The 19,164-nt window shown below is 38.3% G+C and overlaps 1 protein-coding gene across 1 annotated transcript; it reads left to right on the top strand.

The window, feature by feature from the left end:
• The first annotated feature begins 4,779 nt into the window (after positions 1-4,779).
• LOC124269486 (beta-1,4-galactosyltransferase 1-like) lies at positions 4,780-18,836 on the top strand. The gene is made up of 6 exons (XM_046704500.1): positions 4,780-5,001; positions 7,912-8,099; positions 11,772-11,894; positions 14,739-14,843; positions 17,166-17,304; positions 17,967-18,836. The coding sequence occupies exons 1-6, from the start codon at positions 4,789-4,791 to the stop codon at positions 17,976-17,978; spliced, it is 780 nt and encodes a 259-aa protein (XP_046560456.1). The 5' UTR covers positions 4,780-4,788; the 3' UTR covers positions 17,979-18,836.
• Positions 18,837-19,164: the final 328 nt, after the last annotated feature.

The raw sequence follows: 19,164 nt of genomic DNA, 5'->3' as shown, positions 1-19,164 counted from the left end.
AAGTTCTGGGTCCTTAAGCGGTTTTTATTTTCTGCAAAACTATATACAATTGGTTTTCGATTTAGAAAATTTAAACCTGTTTTCAAGGCATCATCTGTGAATTTTGTTGAGTCAGATCTGTATCTGTCTGTGAAGCCCTTTGCATATGTCTTCCACGACAAAACAAACCCATTAAAATCCACGAAAGGGGATACATAGATTGAATCAGTTAAAACTTTAGAAAGACTATGTATTTTAATACTAAATCAAGTGACAGAAAAAATACTGCCTTGTGGAACACCCTGATCCTGAGTGTGATGATCAGACAAGGTTGATCCAACTCGGACTTGAAATTGTCTCTCATTCAAAATGCTATTATAAACAACACAATGTATTTCCCTCCTTGTAAGAACCACATTCACTATGTATCGCTGGGTCCCCAGACATGCTAGTAGTCTGTCTCATATTCCTTTCTGCAATGCAATCTAGACTCTCACTGGTTCTGAATCTCCGAGCTCACTGGGGATAATTCAGTGTAAACCGAGTTATCTATTTCTATCAAAATGTCCTATTTCCAGACACTTAGCCCTTTGTATAAGGTGTCAGCATAATTATGGATCGAAACATGCCCAGGATGTGCTTATTGGTTTTTCAAGACCATACCTATATTTCTGAATTTCTTCCACATAAGACACGTGTTGTAAGATCCACTATTCAACTTGAATGCTTTGTAGTCTTTTTATGGCATTTGTGTTGGTTTTGTTTGTGTGTTTGTTTGTTTCTTGCTGTATTTGTATGGGTTGGGGCTATTCAAGATGAAATCCATCTCAGTAGGATAAATTGATTATTTTCTGACTAACACAGAAGTAGCGAATGAAGTTCGTACCATAAGTTCACATTTTCATCCGGTAACTTGATTTTGCATGTGATTGTACCAGGTACTAAAGGTAGGGCAAAATGTGCTAAACACGCTTCTAATAAAGATTGGTGTTTTCTTGGTGTCTTGTGCACCTTAATGGTGAAATTCCACACAACTACATCCTAATTACTATATTTAATCATGGTTAAATTGTTATAATGTATTTATGATATTGAATATCTGCTTGATTAGATGTTTGATATAGGCATTTAGAGGTTGGAAGGGTACTACAAGACACTTGATATGGATATGCAACTTCTTTATTATTTACACACGACGTTTCTGGGCTAATACTTGCCCCTTCATCAGGTGAATGATGATGAATAATAAAGAGGTTGCACATCCATATCAAGTATCTTTTATCCGCTTGATTGTATGGCATATGGAAAGGCTAATCCATGCACATTGTATATACGATGTGCTTGTGCTTGTGATCTTTCAATTAGCATGAATATATTCTCCAATTATCCATGGGGTAGTGGAAATAGAGGTAAAAATACATGGCAGAGGTATAGCTCAAGCTCAAGCACTGCGTTAATACGTCTCACAAGCATTTTTGAGACCCATGAACCAAGAACTAGATAACCTGCAGTGTTGCTTAAAAATATTAAATCAATACATTTGAAATAACAGAGCATAGCTCATAGGAATCTTAATGAAAACATTTGTTTCCCCTACAACAGCACTGTGAAAAGAATCGTAAGCACCTGTGGGTAATGCATTTTAAGCAGGTTTTGATCACAAGCATTTTGACATATATTTTGTCATTGATTGAATGCCGTGAGGTTTAATCATGAACCAAGAACTGCATTGTATTAATGAACACGAGGAAGCTACAATGAAACAATACATATTTATAGACAACATGTCACAAATCTGTCAATGGTGATTGAAGGTTTGAAGGTTGTTTACAAAGACATCAGTTGACTAGACAAGCACGGTCAGTCATGAAACGTTGAACAACTTGATGATGGCAGACAGATGTGTATACATCCAGTCATGTGTTACGCCCATCGCACAACTCAACAACCAGCCCTTATTTAGCTCTGACACAGTTCTCGAGCATTCTAGCTAAGCTTGGCTCCATCATTATCCTCTCAGAACGTTACGCGATTTTCTCGAACACACGACATGATGAAAGCCAGAATTCAAAACAAAAGACAAATACTCCATTCCGTACAGAGACTACGTATTATTATAATCAAACTTCAACCTACAGGTAGGTTTCGTTTAATTCTACAATTCTACTAGGTCTTTGACGTCATTAGTATCCACGTGAGATTTGAAAACAAATGGGTCCATGAAGAACACAACAATTTCCATCATGCATGACATTTTAATGTCAGAAGACAGGGTTTTCATCAAACAGTAAACTCCTTACAATATTTCAAAAACATTGAACCATAATTCTTCACAGAAACAACAGATTTACGGTTTAAAAAGTTGTCTCTCTTTTCCAACTCGCACTTTTCATAATAATGTCCACTGGGATGCCATTATTAAAGGCGGTTGAAGAAGAAGCCGCCCTGACACTGTGGGCCTTATACACACTGGCATCAATACCTGCTTGCTGTGACACTCACTTGAACCACCTTCCTATAGTGTCACACGACACAGGATCATGCGGTCTCTGGTAGCTTACAAGGAGTTGTTTGTCAGTTCTTACAGTTTCAGTTTTTTGTAAGTCCATCTTTAAGCATGAAACCACACAAAAGTCAGAGTCCTCATAAACCACAAGCTCTACCGGCAAACATGGGTGCCATGTTCAGTAATTTAAAGCACAAAATTGTCAGTTTATTCTCTCATGTTATTAATACTGAGCAGCTTCAAAGTCTGACATCTCCGGCCAGTGACTAACGCTAACAATATCACAAGTTTTAAATCTTAAATCTTTAACCTTAACTCTAAAGTTTTCTGACTTCTAATGAAATTTAGAACAATTTCAGCGTCCCATATTTCTGAATATCGGGGCATAGTAGATTTAACTTCACAGAGTCCTTTCATAAAGAGGATGTTCGTCGAAAGTTCTGTTGCAAGGCAGTAGTATTGTAGATAATATACTATTAGTATTACCGCTTTGAAAGTCCTTTACCTTCAAGTAGCTGCCCGACAAGCGGCATGCTACAAGTGTAAGAGGTTTGTACAAAGGAAAAACTTCTTGTCGGTGACTGGGTAGCACTAGAGTTCTCTGCCCTTGGGTAACAGCACAGGGTAGGAAATGCGCATCATCATTAAGCGTGGCCACCAGGTCTGCGTTGTCTACAGAGGGACTATGATTGACCCCGTCGCCCCCTCCCCTTCTGTCTTCTGCAAAACTAGTGATATTATACTGAAAGGAGGGAAAGCATAGAAGTTATATTCTTTCCATGAAATAGTGAAACAGTCAACAGATAATGCTTCTGGGTCTGGCAAAAAGAGATATATGGTTATACTTGATAGTTTAACCTTGAGGCAAATAAGTCAACACTTGGAGACTGGTCTAGTCTTTTACACATTCTCGAGAATATCTCACTATTCAGTTTCCATTTTGTGTCTTTGCGAATTTAACGAGACTCAAAGTCCACCTCAACATTTTTTAACACCAATATATGAGCAGCAGTCAACCAAACATTTTCAGGCAAACAGTATTCTTGTAACCTTATTACACAAATTAGCATGACTAGTTCCCATATGACACATACAAGAGATAGCAGTTGTGTTATCACTAAGGATTTTGACACTCTGACCTTTAACTTCCCTTTGAAAATATTTGCAGGTAATGTGACGATAAAGAATGTTTGGCAAGAGTTTCGCCAATGTCATTTGCAATTTCCGATTTGTTACGGTATTAAACCATGGCTTCCATACGTGTTTTTTCGTAGAGGACTGTGGTATACACTCATCAGATCTCTCATTTCAAACGTCAGAAAAAATCTAAATGGGATGAGTTCCATCACTGAAACATTCAGGTTGTAGCTTCAATTTACATACAGTTTGGTATAAGCACAAGTTAGCTTTCGACAAATTCCATCTTGTATACAAGGAATAATCAGTGTAGTCAACGGAGTTATTTCTGATAGTTTGGAAGTGCTCACTTCCACAAACGTCATTGAGGACTGACCAGTCCAATTCATTGAATAGGTTAGAATCTGCAAGAGACAAATCCAGAGAAGAGTAAGTGCAAGTTGCAAGATGCAGATAAGAGCTTGAATCATCATTATATAAATACAGGTCATTGTTGGAAATGAAATCTTCCAGTATTTTACCCTTAGTACTAGTGTTGGTACTGCCCCAGAGCGGTAAAATAGAATATCCGTCTGTTTTATATACGTTTCCTGCCGACAGAATGCCGAGGGTGTTAAATCCTGGATTAACTGTTGTACTTAATTAAAATTAGTTATTACAATAACCTTTCAGGTGGCTTCTTAGGGGATATAACCCTTACTTTCTTCGAGGGCGACGAGCTGTGTGCCCTGGGATGGATGTTTTCTGACACATCCATGTCCTCGAGTGAACCATTGTTACTAAATAGTTCTATGCGATTTTCTGAACTGTTCCCAGTTTCCGTTCTAGGTTTGACAGTTTTTTTATCTTCGAATTTGTCTCAGATCGAGTCTGTTATTTGGATTGTGGTAATGCTTGTTCTTCATCCTGAAATTTAGAGAGCACCCGAGTATTAACACATGCTTCTGAAGTCTGAGTAGACTATTCAAATCCTGCATCACATCTCGCGTTCCTCCACTATAAGCCTGCATGCCAATATATATAAATGTAAAACTATTCAAACCAGTGTTACATCCGACACATTACACTCAAACATTACATGTGAGGACAGTTCCTTGGCCTTTTAAGCTGGAGCAACAATTCATGATAATATCCTGGATGTTTCAGTCGGTGCGTTAGCTGTCAATATGGAACCTGTATCATTCGAGGATATTAAAAGGCATAATCCACAAATCAAACCGGGTGGCAGATTCCATCCTCTGGATTGTAAGTCCCGTCAGCGAGTGGCCATCATTGTTCCCTATCGCGACCGAGAGCACCACCTCAAGGTCCTCCTCAACAACCTTCACCCCATTCTGCAACGGCAGCAACTAGACTACGGGATCTTCGTCATAGAAATGGTAAGGAAAATGTATTTCAAACATTGTAATAAAATGGCAACATCATTGTTGTGAATGATGTTATCCCTCTTTCTTTGGTGGGGAGGTGAATATAGAATATGTTTTATTGTGAAATACATTGATTATACATTAAACATAGATCTGCTTATGGTTAAAACTCTTCTGTATCTGAACCGATGGGTGAATGCTGTTTCTACTCCATTTAGCAGTAACATGGTTTTCAATATCATGTCCTAAGATAGCATGGTAGCACAGACGCAAAAAATCAACGAATGACCTCACAAATTGTGACATTTCTGATAATAAGGCCACTTACATAGCCACTGATCTCAATACCGCAAAGCCATGCACTGTGAGGAGCTAGAAGGTTAATAGTCATATTACTCATCCCACCAGGTACCCATTTTCTGCTGAGTGAACAGAGGCAATTTTTAACAAATTCACTTGCCTAAGGTGAGACCACATGCATCACGTGTGGTTCGTTAACTTTGTTCTTGTTTTATAAACGCCGCACTCAGCAATAATTCAGCTGTATGTTGGCGTTCTGTAAATAATCGAGCCTGTACCAGACAATCCAGTGATCAACAGCATGATCATGTATCTACGCAGTTAGGATATGCTGACATGTCTGAGCCCTGGCTGCGAGCCTGACCACCAGATTCCGTTAGTCTTCATTGGTAACCGGACGTGCTTATGGGTAGTTTCAATTTTGTAACAAGTGATGAGACGTTACAGATCGGATAATGTTACTGATCTCCAAATGTTACTGCACTATACACATAATTAATAATTTAAACAGAACTGGCAGTTCAAGTTATGTCACATCCGGTTGAGGATGAAACAGTCTTGCATTAGCAGGTAAAACCTGTGAAGCTTTTTAGAAGAAATTCCATGCTTTGCTCTAATAACAGAGATGGCAGTACTTCCTCTGTGGAATATTTCATCCGGTTACACGAAAAATTGTTATCGTCAGGTAACGTTTATCAAGATACAACGTTATGCGTTTTCAAAGTAGAAGGACCATAAATTACAGACCTACTCTGTTGTATATTTAAATGTTAGAGAACGGTACCACCCGAAGGAAGTGTAATCAGCCCAAAATTATATAATGTAGTGATGATTAGTGATCTGTTTGAGAATATCAATGTACTGGTCATAAGATCACAACCTGCAGGTGATGGAGCATTGTGTTCACGGTCGGGTATTGTTAACACTGTCTTCAACGACATTCAACAATCTCTCTATCTTGTACAGAATCGGTGTGTACATTGGGGTTTTAGGAACCCAGCTTCTAAATCATCTGCAGTCATTTTTACACAGAAGAAGATTCCTCATAATTCAAACTTAGTTTCGTGTGGTTCTCATTTGGATTTTGAGGATAAAGCCAAGGTTTTTGGGACTCTGGTTTCAAAACATAATGGGATGCCGACAGAAAGTGTAACTGTTATACAGTGCCCTCATTAGACCTCGACTTGAGCTGTTCAGATGATGGATTTGCGAAACTAGATGTTGTCTAGTCAAAAGCCCTACGATTATGTTCAGAACCACCTCTGTTGAGGTTTTACAAGTTGAATCTGGTGAAACTTTAGAAGTTAGATCAATGTCGAAATTGAAATCATTTGGGATAAAATACCCTACGTCTGTTCTGGGAGATTATGTTTATTATTTTTAAGATCCTTGGAAAGATGGTGTGGGGCCTTATGGGAGGGCTTCTCAGAGAACTGCTTTCCATCATAATGTACGTGATGTTACCATAGATGATATTATTGTTCTGTCTAAGAAGCCACCATAGTAACTTGAACTTCCATGACTTTGTGTTGATGTACTGGAACTGGTAAATAAATCCGAGCCAGCACCTCGTGTTAAATCCATAGCGGAGGAACATTTCCGACGTTTACAGTGGATCAATGTCATGCACATTTCCACTGACGGATCAACGTGCCCAGTGTCCGGTCGTGGTTGTACTGGTGTCTTCATTGCTAACGACAAACTAGATGGTTCTTTACGATTAGCTGTTCACTTGTCAGTGTTTTCTGCAGCAATCATTGAAGCATTGTATTGGATTCATTTTAAGACCTGTGGTCAGTTGTCATTTTCAGTGATTCAGTCAGTGCTTTTCAGAAGCAGTTCGGGCAGGTTCATCCTCAGGAAGGCAGGACTTGACATTAAACTCGACCATTTTAATGAATGAAGTAAAGATCGTTTAGATGTTGAATTGTCATAGATACCTACATGTATTCATGTTGGTGATGATTTAGCAATAGCTGCATTAGCTAGACTTCGATGAATCAGAACAGGAGGAGACAATATTGCCTTCTCCTGCAGAATTATGCACTGTCAGTAAGGTAAACGCTGTAACTAAATGGATGCCTTCTCAATGACATTGAACGTTTTGTTACTAAATCACATGTATCTCGAAACAATCGGAAAGAATATATTCTTTTTCACCAGACTTTGTCTTAGAGATTGTGATCTTGTCTCAATATTGTTAATAAAGATATTTCTGACAATTGTAAAGTGTGATATCAGCTAGATAATGTGGCTCAGCATTTACTGCATTGCTACAAATATGTAAATCAACGAAAGCGGATGGTGGACTCTTACAGCTCTCAATATCGTTCGCCATGAAATTCAGAATGCCATTCTTGCTTACATTTAAGCGTGTAGAAGCTTTGCTACTTGTGACATTTTAGAAACTGTTTTTGATGGAAAAGGTGCAAATGGGCCTAGTTGCCCGAACACCTACTGAACTTGTAATGATCAGTCAATCAGTCAATCATCCAACAGGGTGATGTACGTTTGGTCCAGGGAACATGTGTCCAACCTATCTAGACTCGTCACCTAGAGGCGTACATCATCAGGCCTTTCTTCTTGATATTATTTTTTTACTTAACTCATGTTTTGTCGCAGGCAATGCCAACCACCTTCAACAGAGCCATCTTGATGAACATAGGCTTCAAGGAGGCATTAAAGGACTATGATTTCCAGTGCTTTATATTCCAAGACGTCGATCATATCCCAGAAAACGACAAAAACCTGTACAACTGTCACAATTCCCCAAGTCATCTGGCCGTTTCTGTCGACAAGAATAATTACAAGTGAGTAATGGCTTTTTCTATCATGGAAGGACATCGAGCAGAATAGAAATGAAAATCCTGAGAAAAAGCCACATGTACCTACATGTTTGCTGTAACCGTATTTTTGGTTTGGCTGATTTGGTTTTTGGTTTGACACTGTATTCACACACTCCCACGACAAATAATGTCCGAAAACTGTACCTACAAGTGACAGTGGGAGGGCGTTGATTGTCTAACACGATCGTCATGATTTTATTATGCACTTTGTACACATATATTCTTCTAATGATTCTCTGATGACGCTTATTAAAACTTATGAAAATAATGCATTGTAAACAAACCAAGGGTTTTGGACACAATCTCAAGGTCAGTGTTGATTTTGTTGATGGCTCAGTACTGCTGCTCGAAGATACAGACATGACTGTCACCTAAGGAACGTTTCATTTCAAAATGGCAGAGGTTCAGGTTTTCATGTAAAGTCTCCCGACCGACCGTTGCATCCAGTTTGTGTGCGGCGTGTTGAGTAGAGCAAGCCTGATCGGTAGCTTTGGTGGCTCCGAAAAATGAAACAGAAGGTTTCCTGTTTACCTGATCAGGGTCAGTCTCTTCTCACTCCAAACCGTCAAAGTGTAATTTTGCACAATGGAATATTGAATATGGAATGAATTTAATGAGACTGTACAGCACCCTGTCGGTTAGACAAACAACTAGTCGTTGAAATGAACACATTGTACGAAAAAACCGGTTCCTGAAATAAATGCATAAAAAATAATAGAAAGGAGCCAAGAGATTGTCTTCATTTTCAGATACTAACAAAATCTGCAGAGCAATACTTGTTGCTTATCTAATAAGATTCTCATGACACATCACTGGCATACCAAATGAAAGCATGACAGGTATCTTTATTGCCCCCACCACCTCTCCCCAAAACACACGCTGCCCTCACCACCTTTTCAAGGGTGTTCATTTTCACTCCCCTAATGCAAACTGTTTGAAATCATCCCCTCTTCTTTTCAGAGAAACAATGAACCAACTAAAGAAAAGCGATAGATAGTGTGTGTCTCTATGTCTTTAATGTAATCACACTTGTTGTCTGGGTGCTAGGACAGGGAAGGAGCAGGCAGTCTTGACTCAGTCTCAGATAAACTGATAATTACAAATTCTGTTCTCGCTTGTGTATTCAGCAGATTTGTACAGACCCTGGAACCGTGGTTATCTGGATTTGCATGGAATGTACTGGGTATATTTGTTTTAGGATCTGTATGACGGTCTACCTGTCAGTGGTTAGGTTGATAGAGACGTCGTTGACTCGTTGACTCAGAGCTCAGTGAAGTTTCAGAATATGTGGAGGTGCAATGGCAAATGATCAATATAAACTTCTGTGGAATAGGCCCGAGTGTTCCAGGATCATCCAACCATTTGCAGCATTCATATATTTTAATCTATGAACAGAAACATGTTGTGTCTTGCCACCGCTGTATCCCCACTGCCTCTAAAATGACATCTAAATGACACTGATCACAGTGGATGCAGCTTGATTTCATTACAACAGAAAACGCTGTGGTCAGTGTCTGTATCGCGACGACAACTGTTGACACTGTATCATAACTGAATCAAAGGTACAAACACTGCTCTCTCTGGATGTTTTATAAATGTATCACAACTTTTACTATTGATGTCTGTATCAACCGATCCTCTTTTTCGTACTGAAGAGACCACAGGCCTATTGTACATATCCATATATGATAGGGATTTACATAAATAAATATATTTACATTACACTGATAAAACTTTTGTTCTATACAACATTGCATTGTGAATGAACATTGCAGGATTTTGTAATATATTTTGATTTTTAATTCTTATAAGAGTAGAGAATTTTATGATATTTGGATGGACATAGTAATACCTTTAATATATTTACAGCGTATTGAATTATACAATGGACATGATGAGAAGAAGGTGGTATTCATCTTCAACTTCATTTTAATTACAGAGTGTACATCTTCTTTTTTAACATTTTTATATCTGCCGCTTTCATTGAAGAAATCGTGAGATGAACATCGGAATCTTGCCAGTGAACGCCTCAATTTCTTTATATTAACACATGATAAGTATACTTCATTGAATAGATCTATTTTTAAAATTGTGAATAATAAAAACATTTTCTTGACAAAAATATTTTCTCACACTATGTTTGAAGATATATATCTTTAAGTCATATGGTTAACGACTGCATGAATGACGTATGAGATTCTACATATTGTGCATTCCAAACGTTTCCAAAGCCAATAGAGAATAAGAAGTTCTTAACATGAGATGTCCAGTTTCTTTGTCCATTTTCATCATACAATAACAACATATTACAACATTTTTTCGTTGAACGATATGGAGGCATGTTTAACAGTTTTATCCAATATGTGACAACTTTTATGCTTTAAACAAGTGTATAGGATATCTGCCATATTCACCGTAAACCACTGCGTTAACTGTATTCAATTTAACACCAAGATATTTCTTACATGCATACAAGCGTTTTCTTTCTATTTGATGAAAGTCTACTAATCCCCAGATTTCTGCTCCATACGTTAAAATTGGGTTTATTTTTGCATCAAAGATCTTAAAAAAGGTCTGTATCATAACAGCAAACACTGTTTTAAGATGTAGTAGTTATGGTCAGTGGAAGAACCACAAACACTGTGGTCAGTTACTGTATCATGACTGTGAGACGTTGACAGTGGAAGAACCATCATCAACACTGTGTCAGTGGAACAACAATCAACACTGTTGTCAATGGCTGCATCATGACTGTGTCATAAAGGTCAATACGGTCAGTGGTTGTATCACCATAACAACCAACACTGTTGTCAGTGGAAGAACCATGAGCGTAACAACCAACACTGTTGTCAGTGGAAGAACCATGGGCGTAACAAACAACACTGTTGTCAGTGGAAGAACCATGGGTGTAACAAACAACACTGTTGTCAGTGGAAGAACCATGGGTGTAACAAACAACACTGTTGTCAGTGGTTGTATCACCATAACAACGAACACTGTTGTCAGTGGAAGAACCATGGGTGTAACAAACAACACTGTTGTCAGTGGAAGAACCATGGGTGTAACAACCAACACTGTTGTCAGTGGAAGAACCATGGGCGTAACAACCAACACTGTTGTCAGTGGAAGAACCATGAGCGTAACAACCAACACTGTTGTCAGTGGTTGTATCACCATAACAACGAACACTGTTGAACCATGGGCGTAACAACCAACACTGTTGTCAGTGGAAACAACGAACACTGTTGTCAGTGGAAGAAACCATGGGCGTAACAACCAACACTGTTGTCAGTGGAAGAACCATGGGCGTAACAACCAACACTGTTGTCAGTGGAAGAACCATGGGCGTAACAACCAACACTGTTGTCAGTGGAAGAACCATGGGCGTAACAACCAACACTGTTGTCAGTGGAAGAACCATGGGCGTAACAACCAACACTGTTGTCAGTGGAAGAACCATGGGCGTAACAAACAATATTGTTGAAACAGACTGTATCATGACTGCATCATTACTACAACGACTGCCTTAAGTTGTTGGGCTATATGTTTGTAGGTTTGCTTGATAACTACCTTAAGTAAATAACAGTTATCAATCAGATCATTTACTTGGTTCTTTTTGCTTGTTTCTTTATCTAGGCTTCCGTACCCATCTGCGTTCGGAGGGGTTGTATCACTGACGAAGGATCAAATGATCAAAGTGAACGGTTGGTCGAATTTGTACTTCGGATGGGGCTGCGAGGATGATGATATATATAGGAGGTGAGATATAAAATACAATTAATTATAGTGTGGAATTGCCAGGTTACATTTATTGGCATCTGGCAAACGGAACGAGCAATAATGAATCGAGTGCTTGGCAGTGTGATAAACATAAAAAATGACATTCACATAAAACAACCATGCTGTTTCCATGAAGATACCAAATTCCGTCGTTCAGCTGTTGCTCAAAAGGTGCTTCATCACCGTCACAACTCTCAAAGTCTTAGCAGAGGTTTCAAGTTCCATTTTTCACAGATATTTGTATTGCATTTCCATATTTGATGAAAATATGTCCGATGCAACAACAACTTTTGATTTGTAAGGTATGTGCCCGTGTTTTACAGGTAAAACAATTGACCAATCTCTGCGTGTCATTGAAACGGATGCCACTGCTTGGCCAGCAAATATTCACATTTTCGCAAACACAAGCTCAGGATGAAAGTTAAATTGACAGTATAGACTCTTGATTTCTTGCGCAGGGTTCCTGTGGCTGTTATTCAAATGTCACATTGAAATGGACATATTTACATCACAGCGTTAACCGACTGTAATTATATTTTTTCCATCCACAACTGCCTACCGCTTTAGGGCAAGCTCACGATACTAGGTGCTGACAATATCCACTATCAGATATAATATACATTTGCCAGAATCCTGTTTACGAATATTATTACGTATAAAAGAAACGCTTTTACGTACATTTGATCAGATTTGAACAACGGTTAATTTCCCTTCACCGTGGCGAAATACTGTCGTTATTCAAATTCCAAAACCTGGCGGTAATCAAGCTGATCCTTCCAATTATAGGCCAATATCGCTAACTAGTTGTGTTTGTAAGACTATTGTTTCCAATGGTCAACAGCCGATTAATATGGTACCTAGAAACAAATAACTTTATTTCAAATATCCAGTGTGGTTTCAGAAAAAACAACCAACCATTTAATTAGCATTCTTAACGAACTTTTCCATTATATTATCAATAATCAACACAGTGTCCATATTTTTCGGTTTAGAAAAAGCGTACGATACGACCTGGAAGTATGGAATTTTAAAAAGATCTTCATGAAATGGGGCTGAGAGGCGTTTACAATATGTTTGTCTCCCTTTTTAACAGATCGGCTCGTGTAGATTCCACCATGTCTGATTGATATGATTAAGACCAGGGTGTGCCACAAGGTAGCGTATTATCAGTAACTTTGTTCAGTATAAAAAAAACAGCTAATCTAGAGTATTAAATGATGATCAATGATGACCTTTGATGGATCAATATTAGTAGATGATTTTGATGTGTCATGTCGAGATTAAAATACAATTGCAGTTAAGTCTGAATAGAATTAATGATTGGTCAGAACGAAATGGTTTTAAGTTTTCAAAAACTAAACTATTTTCAGTCAATGTCTGTCGGAAATGTAAACTGCACAGGGACACAGAGTAGCAGGCACTTCCGTTAAAGTTGTAAAGGAAGCTCAATTTTAAGGAGTAATATTTTGACAGCACCTTACTTTCTTAGCACATATTAAGTTTCTGAAAGTTGAAATTACTGAAAGTTGTTTCTTACTCAAATATTCAGAAATCCAAAACCACAAAAGGCACAACCTATGTGCCAAATTTGGTGAAGAAATGATAAACGGTTTATAAAGTTCTGTTCCATAAAGAGCACCAACACCAATTTTATTCGAAGTCAGACTTGTTGCCATGGAAAGCGCAAAAAAAGTATTATATTCAGAAATCTAATGCTACCAATTGGCCAGTTCACCACCAGACCTATGTATGTGCCATGGTGAGGAAAATGTGAACGGTTTTTTGTTCTCCTCTGGAAAAAACGAATTTACACGGACGGACGTAGTGTCCATTTTAATATATAAACACACACACACACACACTGTGACGCCACTTCTTATCCCATACAGACTTAATAAACCTGTTGTTAGAAGTTACTTCCGGAATCTGATACAAAAGAAGTGGGGCCCCTAGGTAGGTACCAATAAATTACACAAAATAGAGCCAACTGTCGGTTACACCGACGTGGGTTGTCAGTACAGATTTAAAGAGGTAATTTTAAGACGATGCCATATTGGCCACAGCATATATACTCATGAATGTTTATTGAAATGTTTCCATGGTTGCTGGTGATATGTAGCCCGTCTTTATACTGTGTCCTTTGTCGACATGTTTAAGAAATACAGCTCGCTCTTCCATCATGTATAGTGCAATAAAGCACACTTTCGCCCTGAACTATTATAGTTAAAGTACGGGGACGCTTCGGAGTAGTTTACTGTTGGAGGCTGTACGAGGCGATGACAACCGACATGCATCGTGACGTCGGTTACATTGTGACGTAATGCAAAAGTGTTCGATTACGAGGGGACAGACTAGAATAGCGTAGTGACGCCAATACATTGTAACGTAATGCAAAAAGTGCACATTATCGTCTGATAATGTATTGTCGGCGCCTTTGATCTTTCACCGAAGCATCTTAGAATTTCATATCATTACATATTGTTTTTTAATATTAATCTGTAGGTTTCATAGTCACGGTGCGACTTTATATCACTCACTGATAGTAATTCATAAGCAAGCTCATAATATGGTCGGAGTTGTACAATCGAGTTTTCGCATGGAGTGGGTTTTATCGCTTTGTTATTATCAGAGAATGATGATAGCAGGGTTTTCTTCTGCCCCATTGGTGCCCCCGTCATAAACACATGCCAAGGCTAGTCAATGTTCACATTCAAACTAACACTGAACGTTGGTCCTCGTCCTCCGAACACGCCATACCAACTGAAGCAATTACCTGCCTTTAAATCCACAAATACCAATATATATATACATATTTGTTTGTAGAGTTCATCTACATGGTATGAAAGTGTCACGTGGGCCAGCAGAGATTGGTCGATATAAGATGGTGAAACATAAACGAGATCCAACCAACCATGTGAACAAGGACAGGTAACATTTTTTACACCCTTTTATTCAGTAACAAACAACATTGTGAACTACGTACCGAATATTACAAGAATAATCGGAATAATTAATTGAACACTTTAATCGCGTTATGGCCTTAATTCAATATTTTTCATTTCAATAACTAATTTGAGAATTGACACCATTACAACAAAGTATCAATCTGAGTACCATATGGCGGGTTACAGAATCTGGTAATATTTTAAAAATATATTCCTTTGTATTCCAAAAGCAGAACAAGTAGCACAAAATAGATGCAACTTTTGCTTTTGTTGCAATATTAGAAGATAAATTTTGCATGAGTACTCAGAGCTTCTAGTGTTTGAAATAGACATTAACGCTGTTAATCTGCTGTCATACTTACCTGTTTCTGAAGAAAAACAGTCACAACTCAAACAAGCAACTAAAGAAGACAATGTGCTTCAAAATCTCCAGAATGTGGTGTTCCCAGGCTGGCCAAACGCCAAACAAAGTCTACCTCAAGGACTAGGTGAATATTGGTCTTTCAGAGACGGAATCTCAAGCTTGAATGGTCTACTATTCACGTCTCACAAGTTGACTGTACCTACATCAATGAGAAGAGAAATGTTGGATAAAATTCATGAACCACAAATGGGAATAGTCAAGAGCAAGGCTAGGGCCCGTGATGTATTGTATTGGCCTGGGATGACTTCACAAATAGGAGAAATGGTGGTCTAAATATTAAAAGTGTGCCCTGCATCAAACTGCTAATGCTAAAGAACCTATGATCACACCAGACTTACAGAAAGGCCTTGGTCGAAAGTGGCTGCCGATCTCTTCGAATGGAAAGGAGACCATTATCTTCTTACTCTGAATTTCTTCTCTAAATAACCTGAAGTGTCAAAAGTGGAGAATTTAGAAAGTGTAAATGTGATCTCATACATGAAAAAGCAAATATCCATATATGATGTTCCAGATGAAGTGGCAATGGACACCAGTACTCCAGTTCGGATTTCCATCAGTTCAGCAAGAAGTATGGTTTTACACACACTACCAGTAGTCCATACTACCCCCGTGGAAACGCACAGGCGGAAAGAGCAGTAAAGACTGTAAAAAGCCTGATTAAAAGGGCCAGTGATCCAAATCTAGCCTTACTTGGCTACAGAAACACTCCTATAGAAGAAATCGGCTTATCACCTGCACAGATGTTCTTAGGACGTCGCTAAAAAAGTACTCTACCGACTGCAGCAAGGCTCTTGAAACCTGAATTCGCAACTGATGTCAGAGAGAAACTCCAACAGAAATAACAGAATGAGAAATTCTATTATGACAATAGAAGGTGTAAGGAGTCACCTCCCTTGACTCCTGGTGATCAAGTTGTGTTTCAACATCAGCAAAAGTGGGTTCCACCAATGGTGACCGCAAAGCATTCTTCTCCCAGATCTTACATAGTTGAAACAGCAAGTAAATGACAGCTCAGAAAGAATAGGTCACAGTGCAAGCTGACCAAAGCTTTTACTAATGGTAATTCTCAAATGGATAAACAAACTACTCAGAACATCATGCCAAGTGCCTTACAACAGCCACAACATGACGTCACAACAACGATGATGAGACATGATGACAACAACCGGACCGAGTTGAAGGTGACACCTGCCAACGATGAACCTGTTACTGTCACCAGGTCCAGTTGAATAGTCAAACCACCACAGAGATTCAGTGACTTTGTTAATTCATAAATTATGGTTATTTTCAAGTCATCATAACCAAGTGACTCTAACAGTAAAGTTGACTTTGCTATTAAGTTTATAGTTTATAGGAAAGGGAGATGTCATGTGTTGTATTGAAGCGTTAATAAAATATCACACCTCTAAAATGAGTGTTGTGAGCGGCATGTACAGCTTGTGACGCTTAAGATGGAGTAAAAGCACTTCCAGTCTACCCTCCATGCTCGTGAGTTGTAAATACATCACACTGGTATATGAGATTTAATTGTGAACGAAGCGTTATACAAGAAACAGCATTATGAAAGTTGGCTACCACTGAGTAAAATGATCAGTGCTGTCAGTGTTGTATTCGGGTACATGAATACACAATGAGGACAGATTTAGAAACATTTAGTCCTGAAGTGAGTGAGTGAGTGAGTGCGTTTGGTTTTACGCCGCTTTTAGCAATATTCCAGCAACATCACGGCGGGGTACCCATTTGGGGAATCGAACCCGGGTCTTCGGCGTGACGAGCAAACGCTTTACCCACTAGGCTACCCCACCGCCCCTAGTCCTAAAGATTCATATGTGTACATGGATTGGTTATTACCACTAAGCCAGACACAAATCTTCATTGCAGAGGAAACCTGTTGAAAGGAGTAAGAACAAGAATGACAAAAGATGGGTTAAATTCACTGACGTATGAACTTCTTAAAAGAGAAACTAGGCCATTATATGCTTACATTTATGTACGCATACCTGTTCCAGGGGACATGAAGGTGAGTCTTTCATATCTGTGGCTAACATCGGATATAGCATTTTCACACAGTTATTACATAAACTCGGTTGCAAACGTGTCCCACACATGGGAAACGCAACGATAAGGTTTTGGTGCTAAATCGTATTAGATCGAATCTTGAATTCAAACCTGCGGATTAAAACCAAAATCACGGTGATTTAACTCGACCACGTCCGTCATCTTTTCAATGGTCTATCAGTTATTATATAGCGACATTGCATGTTAATTTGAGAATAAATATTCAACCCGACATCTCCTTCATTAATGGGCTCCAACGAAGAGCATTTTCCAGGATAGGCCAAAGCCACTAGATTGTCGAATGACTCCTAGAATCATTTTTGTAAGGAATTAGTTTTCACTGATTGAGTCCATACATGGATGTCTTAGAGTTTGAATATGGGTGAATGTGGAGTTAATCAATATTCACTTGTGAGTGAGTGAGTGAGTTAATATTTAACGTCATATCGGCAATACAATAGTCACTTGTAACACAAAAATACGTTAAAAGATGGTAAAATAAGGACTTAGTTCGACATACGGTAACTGTGTAACTTGCTGTTGACCATAGCACTCTTTTCTGTGAAAGAATGATTCTTTCTTGTTAACGTTTGTCGGCTTTACACTCATACCTTTTCGTTCCAGAGTCACCAGTGATGGAATGCTGGGGAACATTGACTGAAGACGCCAGGCAACCTGAATGCACCTATAGCAAGAACATTTTATGTTAATATTTACACGTGTTTTATAAATATTGATCATAACAATTGGTATGTGGTATGTTTCATTCAAATATTAAAAGACTGCTGGAGTTTGTTTCATACTCATTTAATTTGGTTTAAAGTGATCATACGAACTGGTATCAATTCCATTTTAGCATATCTATGTAATAACAGATCCATTAAGAGCAAGTATTTGTGTAAGTGTAGATTAGAGTAGAGTCTGGTGACATAGAACCTGACTATGTATGTGTCCCAAACTTTACAAGGCTCAACAGCAGTAGGGATGTCATCAGTTGTGGTTCCCTGGCTTGTCAGGTCCAGATTTGATTATTTGTAGAGCAGATATTTAAACATTTAAACAGCCAACGAACAGGGCTTTACATATCCTAAGCAGCCTATGTTTGGTCTAAGTCCATCTCAAAAAAGAAAAAAGAGGAAAGTACTTTCCATATGCACTAAAATCTGTTTTCATGTAATGCAATATCGAATTTCGATTTATTGGAAAAGAACATGGACATGTGTCGCCAATCATTTATAACTGTGCATGTGTATTGTCGAGTCAGGTCTTAGACAACACATAACACCTATTCAAGCACGAAAGGTACTTATAGATATATTGAAAAATATATAAATACTCGGGGATTTAAGTTTAACATCATTTTTCAGAATATTTGATGTAAAAATCAAACCGATTCTACTGTAGATGCTGTAATTATGCTATAGACGGCGAATATAATTTTCGTCTTGTATGTCCAGCATATATTACTATATGTAAAATATATTAAAAAATACTATTTTGTCCATCCATTAATTGATAAATTTTCTTCTCTATTGAATTATTTAAATTGTTTTATTAATCAAGCATGATGATAAGAAAGTTGAATATATTTAATGTACTATAGGCCTGAGGCCTCCTCAGTACCGAAATAAAGCTTGATTGATTGAACTCTGATTCGTTTTTGTGTCTGTGCCACCGGTAAAATATGCAAAGCTTACAGTTTCGGGAATCAAGTTGTGTCATCACTGAATTTCATTTTTCACAACTATTTATCCTTTTCTACCGTGATGAGGTGCTGTTGCACACAGTTGAGCCATTCCAACAACGTGTCGGACAGAACTTC

The sequence above is a fragment of the Haliotis rubra genome, unplaced genomic scaffold (genome assembly GCF_003918875.1).
Source record: "Haliotis rubra isolate DU_JTF1 unplaced genomic scaffold, ASM391887v1 Scf145, whole genome shotgun sequence".
Classification (NCBI taxonomy): Eukaryota; Metazoa; Mollusca; class Gastropoda; order Lepetellida; family Haliotidae; genus Haliotis; species Haliotis rubra.
Note: the sequence above shows the minus strand (reverse complement) of the source record. Positions and strands in the feature narration are given on the sequence as shown.

What these genes read in the sequence shown, in the direction of transcription:
- LOC124269486 (XM_046704500.1), top strand. Translation starts at nt 4,789, where the DNA reads ATGGAACCTGTATCATTCGAGGATATTAAAAGGCATAATCCACAAATC. An exon ending in GTCGACAAGAATAATTACAA is followed by an intron (nt 8,100 to 11,771) that starts GTGAGTAATGGC and finishes TTCTTTATCTAG; the next exon opens with GCTTCCGTACCCATCTGCGT. An exon ending in AACCATGTGAACAAGGACAG is followed by an intron (nt 14,844 to 17,165) that starts GTAACATTTTTT and finishes TCTTCATTGCAG; the next exon opens with AGGAAACCTGTTGAAAGGAG.